This window comes from Quercus robur, chromosome 5 (genome assembly GCF_932294415.1).
Source record: "Quercus robur chromosome 5, dhQueRobu3.1, whole genome shotgun sequence".
NCBI classification, from domain to species: Eukaryota; Viridiplantae; Streptophyta; class Magnoliopsida; order Fagales; family Fagaceae; genus Quercus; species Quercus robur.
The window spans coordinates 1,015,176-1,023,331 of NC_065538.1; the positions used below are offsets into that span (position 1 = coordinate 1,015,176).

An 8,156-nucleotide genomic window follows, 5' to 3' on the forward strand; every position below is an offset into this window, starting at 1 on the left:
GCCTAGGAGTAGGAAACACCCAACTTACCTCATGTGATAAAAGGGAAAAAAGAAGGGGATTTCTAAACCATTCCAAAAAAAAAAAAAAAAAAAAAAAAAAAAGAAGAAGAAGAAGAAGGGGAAAACCTAACTTATAGCTGAACACAGAGGAGAGGAAATCGACAGCGGCAGAAGCAAAGGTAGTTAGCTAGTCAGGGATAGGGACGCTGAGCGGCTGGGGCCTGGGAGCCTGGGGGTTGGGATGGAGAGACCTGAGACTTAAAGACATATTATAGAAAGAGTTAAAAGAAAGGTAAATAAAAACTGAACCAAGATCCATCTTTCATCTCTGTCTTTAGCATTCTTTTATAATTGAAAAAGTTGCATCTAATCTGACAAACACAACTAAACACGCAACAGTCAACAAGCCATTGATATTTTGTAATTTTTTTTTTTTTTTTTTTTTTTGTTGTAGTTTTGTCTTTAGCAATAGTGAATAGCTAGTGTTTTGAGATATTTTTTTTGTAGTTTTGTCTTTAGTGGTTTTGTCTTTTAGTTAGTATCTTTTAAAACATTAAAATTAGATAAATAATTAAAGAGATTATTTGTAACTTTAAAATTTATTGGTTAATTGCTGAATGTTTGTGTGCATAGTATTTGTCTATTGTGTGTAATGATTGTATATTACTGACCATATAATAACATAATAATTTCAAATTATATTTTATTTGTAGATTATGAAAAAGTCAACTACCATATTTGATTTTTTCAAAAGAAAAGTTTCAAATGATTTAGAAGCTAATACTAGTGGTGCAACATTGCCAACCACTAATGTTGAGGAAAATCCTGATGTCCCAATTGAGGAAAATCTCAACGTCCCAATTGAGGAAAATCTTGATGAACCGGTTGAGGAAAATCTTAATGTCCCTATTGAGTAAAATTCTCAAACAAAATTTCAAAAGGTTGATATGAGTTCGTTGCAATTAGAACTTGATTCTGGATTGTGTAGAAAAATATATACTTATCATGTTGATCAATGAGATGAGATCCGACGACGTTACATTAAGTTGGGTCCATACCAGCCTTGTTTTAAAAAATTTTAAAAATCTGAGAAGGGTCGAAGCTTTTAAGGTTCCTGGTATGAAGATGATCGCTTTAAGCCATAGTTTGAATATTCTCCTAAAAAATATGCCACTTTTTGTCTACCATGCTTTCTCTTTCATAAGCCAACTGGGCATGACGGACAAAATGCATTCACAGTTAACAGATTTAAGAGTTGGAAGAAAGTTAAAAATGGTGAAAGTTGTTCTTTTATTCTTCATATGGGGAAAGATCTTAACTCCACTCATAGAATTGCCCATAAAGCGTGTCTAGATTTGATGAACCAGTCTCAACACATAGACAGGGTAGTGAGCAATTTCACTTCAGAACAAATTGCAAATAATCGAATACGATTGAAGGCTTCAATTGATGTTGTTTGACATCTTTCCTTGCAAGCTATTGCTTTTAGAGGTCGAGATAAAAGCTCTACTTCAACCAATCGGGGAAACTTTCTTACGACATTGGATTTGATGGTGGGCTATAATAATAATATTGTTGAATAATGACAAAAGCTCCAAAAAATGCCACCTACACATCACTTCATATTCAAAAAGAAATTCTATATGTTATTTCAACCAAAGTGAAGAAGGCAATTAGGGAAGAAATTGGTGATGCAAAGTTTTGCATATTGGTTGATGAAGCTCGTGATGAGTCCATGAAAGAGCAAATAGCTGTGGTTTTAAGATATATTGATACAAATGGCTTTGTGCGAGAACGATTTTTTGGGATTGTTCATGTTGTTGACACTGCAGCAGTAACCCTTAAAAAGGAGATATATTATTTGTTCTCTAATTATTGCTTAGATATCCAAAACATTCGGGGGCAAGGATATGATGGTGCAAGCAACATGCAGGGTGAGTGGAATGGATTACAAGCTTTGATTTTGAATGATTGTCCATATGCTTACTACATCATTGTTTTGCACATCACTTACAATTGGCATTAGTAGGAGCATCAAAAGCAGTTGTCCCTCTAAATAGATTTTTCACTAAATTGATTTTGGTTATCAATAATATTCGTGCTTCATGCAAACGTATTGAGCAATTAAAAATTGCTAGAGCTTCTGACATTGCATATTTGATTGATATTGAAGAGCTTGAGATTGAGAAAGGGCTTAATCAAATGGTCACTTTACAGCAACTTGGAGATATTCGTTGGGGTTCGCATTATAAATCAGTTTCTAACTTGATAAAGTTGTTTAGTCCAACATGTGAAGTTTTACTGAAAATTATGGATGAAGGAAATTCTTCACAAAAAGCAGAAGCAGAGTTCGCTTATGAGGTATTAATTTCATTTGAATTTGTCTTCATCTTGCATTTTGTTAATGAAACTATGGGGATCACGATAAACTTTGTCAAGCTTTGCAAAACCAATCGCAGGACATTTTAAATGCTACGCATTTAGTTTCATCCACTAAAAAACTTATTTAACAATTTAGAGATGAGAAATGGGATGACTTACTAGCTACTGTGATATCATTTTGTAAGGAACGTGGTTTAGATGTCCCTGATATGAATGCTCGTTATGTTGCAAGATTTGGTCGATCTCGTCATCAACAAGAGGACTTTAGAAATGAGCATTATTATAAAGTAGATATTTTTAATGCAGGAATAGATTCTCAATTACAGGAACTAAATCATTGGTTTATAGCATGCCATGGAGTTACTTACGCTTCTAGAGCCTCGAGAGGGATACAAATCTTTTTGAGTCAATGATATTTGTTCATTGGTAGATAGTTTTTATCCAATAGACTTCACAGATGATGAAAAGAATTATTTGAAAAAGGAACTTGATCTTTATAAGTATGATGTAGTTCAGCATTCAGGGTTCAAGAATTTGAAAAATATTTCTGAATTGTGCCAATGGATGGTGAGAACTAGAAAATCAGAATACTATCTGCTTATTTATAGGGTGGTCAAGCTTGTACTTACTCTTTCCGTTTCTACTGTAACTACAGAGCGAGCATTTTCAACTATGAATGTCATCAAAACTGACCTTTGCAACAAAATGGAAGATGAGTTTTTGTTAGACGCTATGATGTTATTCATTGAAAGGGACATTGCTGCGATAATTAGTACGGATTCAATCATAGATGATTTCAAAGATTTAAAAAGACGGCGAGTTCCATTTTCATAAATAACTGCATTGTAATATCTTAAAAAACAATAATTTTGTGTATTTTTCTTTGTTGATGGTTTATTAAATGAGTGTTTATTTGGAGTTTCAATTTTTTGTTTTTGTTTATACTTCTACCCCCCCTAACTCTAAGTCTTGGCTCCATCCCTGTTTATGTGTGAGTTATTGAAGAAAATAATACTTATTATATGTGTGAAAAGGAGCTCTGGATTCTTTTTTGATTTTGGGTTGTGGGTCGTGGTTTGATGGTCGTGGGTTGTGGTCTAATGGTCCGATGGTCGTGGGTGGTGGCGGTGATGGTCCGATGGTCGGGGATTGTGGTCCGACGGGTATGGGTCGTGGGTCACAGTGCGGTGTTTTTAATGGAACTGTGGGTTTCGGTCTGGGTCTTCACCCATCTATTGGTGGTGGCGGTTGGATGGTGGATTTGGGTTGTAGTGGGTCTGGGGTGTGGTGGGTTATGGTGTAGTAGATCGGCGTGATGGGTTTGTTTTTGTGGAGGTTTGTCGTGGTGGGTTTGATGCTATGGGTTGAATCTGGGTTGAAGGGTTGCCATGGTGGGTTGAGCAATAGATTGGCGATGGAGGGTTACCGTGGTGGGTTTGTTGTTGTTGCCGTGGATTTTCGTTGTGTGTGTGTGCTTTGCTTGGTGGTTTGATTGGCAATGGTGGATTAGGATGTGGGTTTGCTCTGTGTTTGTTTTTTGCTTGGTGTGTTTGCTTTGTGTGTGTGTGTGTGTGTGTGTGTGTGTGTGTGTGTGTGTGTGTGTCTTGCTTGGTGGGTTTGCTGGTGGCAGCGATGGGTTGAGAAGTAGAGAGACAGGGAGAGAGATAGAGAGGAATAATAAAAAATGAATAAAAAAAAATAATAAAGAAAGAATGTTTAAATGAGGTGTTAAAAAAAATAGAAGTTTTGATGTAAGAGATATTGTAAAGTGATGTGTTATATGTTATAAAGTTGGTTTTTGAGATGCTAAATGCTAAATTTTTTAGAATTGATAAGAATGCTTTGATGTAGGCATTGATTAAATCTCACATCTTTTATTCAAGGATAAAACATTTTTTTTTCCAATTAAGCTAAATGGAATTGACATGAATCTTAGTTATTATGACGTAAATTTTTGTAAAGTGGCATATTCCTTGAGAATAAAAAAAAGTTTTCTTTACTTAACATTCTACTTTATCAAAACTTTGTATTTTTTATCACTGCACACCATTGGTGCGGTGGTTACCCTACAAGTATAAGTGTTTGTAGTCTATGGGGTATAGGGGGTAAGGGCAGATGTTCAAGTTTCTAGAAGAGAGTTTCAAATAAATATACACTTAAATTAGGCTATAGTAGAATTTCTAACTTGTATAAAAAGAAAAAATAAATAAAAACTTTGTATTTATGTCAGTGTATTAATTACTTTCCATATGTTAATGGGATAATTGCATTTATTCCCTTTAATTAATAATTTAAATTGGTTATTTTTTATAAAATTTATATGAAAAAATATTTATTTGGAATACTTGTCATAAAAAAGTTAAAAAATTAATTTGGAATATGTCATTTTTTCTCATATTTAGTTTCTTTGGCAACATTTGAAAAAGAAAAATCAAAAAGTAAAAAAGTAAATTTAATAACCAATGCATAAAATTATAAAAAAAAATAATTACGTGCTTAAATTAGTAGAAATTATGAAATATATGTGAACTAACTAAATTAACATGGTCATATTTTTATTTATACTGATATTAACAATTTCTCCCCTTTTAAAGTAATTATTTTTCTACGCAAATGAGTTTAGAGGATAGAGAAAAGTAAAATGGGGGAAGCTTTTTGCATAAGAAATGCTTGTATATATTTAGATAAGCACTGTAGCGTTGTGTATAATTTTATGCAAAATAGAGAATCAAAAGAAGCTAATCCCCCCTCTCCTTTATGCTACAATTATATATATATATATATATATGCATTTTTTATGAATTCTATATATATTATTGGATGAGAATGCTCCTCTAAATGTTTTTGAACCGGTAACATGTATAAAATAAATAAATAAACAAATACACATAAAATATATTAAATAAATATTTAAACACAAAATAAATCGTTATTTTATATTTAATTTTTGCAATCACGTGGCTGCAAAAACACCACTTTTTCAGACCCATGGGACATGCATGGATCTGTGAATGCTGGACCTGGACCCATTTCACCCCAAGCCGACAGATAGGTCTGTAGGCACCAGGGGCGGACCCAGAGGGGGGCACCTACCCATACTAAGCTCCTAAAATATCCGTCTGTATAAAGTTGAGTTCTGCACAAACTACCTGTATCCTGACATTAAATAAAAAAATAAAAAGAACAACACAAATTTAAAAGTTTTTTTTTGGTTAATAGTTTATAAACACAAATTTAAAAGTTTATAAACACAGTAAAATCTCATAATATTTTTATAATACTCTTATTTTTTAGTTAAAATAAACTTACAATAATTTATTTTATTTTATTTTATTTTTACTAATAATGTATTGACACTTCAATTTATTAAAAAAATATTGTAAAATTTTGTGGGTTACTTAAACAACTTCTTTCACTTTAAACAATAACTCTAAATAAATGTCACCAAACCCATCTCTTACCTTTACTTTTAGTTAAACTTTTGACCAATATTCACCCCTATGTTTTACTTTTTTTTTTTTTTTAGAGGGTTTAAATTTATAGCGTCCATTTTTAATGATAGTTATTTGTCATCAGATCAAGATATGAAATATTCACCCTTATGTTATACTTTACACAAAATAATAATAATAATAATTTTTTGATCATAATAATAATGTCTTGTATGCTACTAAAACATTATCTTTTTTTCCTCAATCTCTTGCATTTTCATAGAAATCCAAATTTTAAATAATTAGAATAATAGAGAAATAAAGTTGAAATTTATTTTTTAAATTTATTTTGAGGAATCAAATTATATATCTAAACTTTAGTAACTATTATGCTTAATCTTTAATAACTATGAATCAAATGTTTTACAATTGTTTAATATTATTAGATTTTGTATGACAATTGCTACTATTTATAATTTTATTATTACTATTGATTAATATTTTTAGATTATTTTTTATATTCTCCCCCCTAAACTGAAATCACCCACCAATCCTTGCAAAAGATCATGTTAGATCATTGACAAATCATAAATCCAACGGTGCGTGATGTTTTCACTTTTCACGTCCAGCATTTGTGGCTTTTCCCGTACCACCGTCCTATATTTTTTCTCGATGGTCTGGGCCAGCCCAATATACGAATTGAATAAACTCCACATGTTCCTTCTACTTCTACTTGCACGTTTTTCACGTTTCTCATTACATGTTATAGTGTTTATTACTTCGTGGGTCCGCAAAAAGAGGTCTGGCACCAATCCCTAAGTATTCTGCCCTTGTCTTTCTTCCGGTGGCCGCTTCAAGACTGACTGCGAAATAATGCTATAGTAAATAGAACCTCCTTACCCCACCACCCCCCTTGGCAGGTCTACTTTCCCTTCACTGCTTGTTGGAAACTTTGGTTAGCAAGGAATGAAAGAATATTTTCAAATAAATCTCGATCCCAGCATAGCCTAGTCTATTCCGTTGTTCAAGCGACGATCGAATTTTATTTCCTTGCCGGTACCACCAAGCGACCCTTGGATTTGATACCTCAGAGCATCAACTAGCAGACCCCTCCCTACCCCTTTCTTAAACTCAACACTGATGGTAGTGCCCTAGACAACCCAGGTCTTGCTGGCGCAGGGGGTGTTCTTCGAGATCACCAGGGCCAATGGATTGCAGGATTTTCTATGCATGTGGGCATTGCGACAAACAATATAGCTGAGGTGGAGGCAGTGAGACAAGGACTGGTAATGGCATGGAATATGGGAGTAAAGCGCCTTCATCTGGAATTAGACTCCAAAGTGGTCCTAGACTGGCTAACAATTTCAAATTTAAATTATCCCACTAATATATTGCCCTTGATCTGTGATTGCAGAAACCTTTTGGAGCAGGAATGGGAGGTGCACATGCATCACGAGTTCCGTGAAGCAAATGGATGTGCAAATGCGTTAGCCAAGCGAGGGACCCATCTCCGTAGTAGGATGATTGTTTATAGTGAATGTCCCAATTTTGTCTATGTACCATATGTGAGGGACTTGTCTGGCTTGGGGGAAATTCGGCTATGTAACCCTAGCACAGTTGTAAGTGTTGTATGAACTCTGTGTTTGTTTAAATAAAATCTTCCGCTTTTCCACAAAAAAAAAAAAAAAGGTTTGAAAAATGTTGAATGATTTGATGTGTTTAGGATCTGTTTATTTTGTTAAAATTGAAAATTTTTTTGTTGAAAGTATTGTAGATAAAAATAAAAATTAGTTGAAATAATACAGTAAAATCCATGAATAATATTAAAAAGTGCAGTAAGGCTATGAATAATAGCAAAAATAAATTGAATAGTAAAATAAACTAACTTTTTATTTGAAATCTGTTTATTTTGCTGAAATTGAAATTTTTTTATTGAAAATACTGTAGATAAAAGTAAAAGTTAGCTGAAATAGTATTATAGAACCTATAAATAATATCAAAACGTGCATTAAAATCTATAAATTTAAATAAAAATAAATTGAATAATAAAATAAACTAATTTATTTTTAAATGGGAGACAAATGCACGTGAAATTGCAGCCAAACACATAGGAACTATAATTTTTTAGAATATAATTTTTGTTTAAGCTTTAGTCTTTAGACAAAGCATGCAATGCAAAATTCGGTAAAGATTATAAAATTATTATATGCAAAAGAAAATGAAGCACGTGGGAAACAAAAAAGTACCAACAACAGTAAAACATGTCGTTTTCCTTGTGTCATTATTTTTCTGTGTGTGGACCAAATGCTTTTAAATATCTTTCACTCATCCATTCTCCAACTT

The 8,156-nt window shown here is 32.8% G+C and overlaps 1 protein-coding gene across 1 annotated transcript; it reads left to right on the plus strand.

The window, feature by feature from the left end:
- The first annotated feature begins 1,582 nt into the window (after positions 1–1,582).
- Positions 1,583–3,216, plus strand: LOC126725069 (uncharacterized). The gene is made up of 4 exons (XM_050429569.1): positions 1,583–1,934; positions 2,030–2,361; positions 2,568–2,619; positions 2,813–3,216. Exons 1-4 carry the CDS (start codon positions 1,583–1,585, stop codon positions 3,214–3,216), a joined length of 1,140 nt encoding a protein of 379 aa, XP_050285526.1.
- Positions 3,217–8,156: the final 4,940 nt, after the last annotated feature.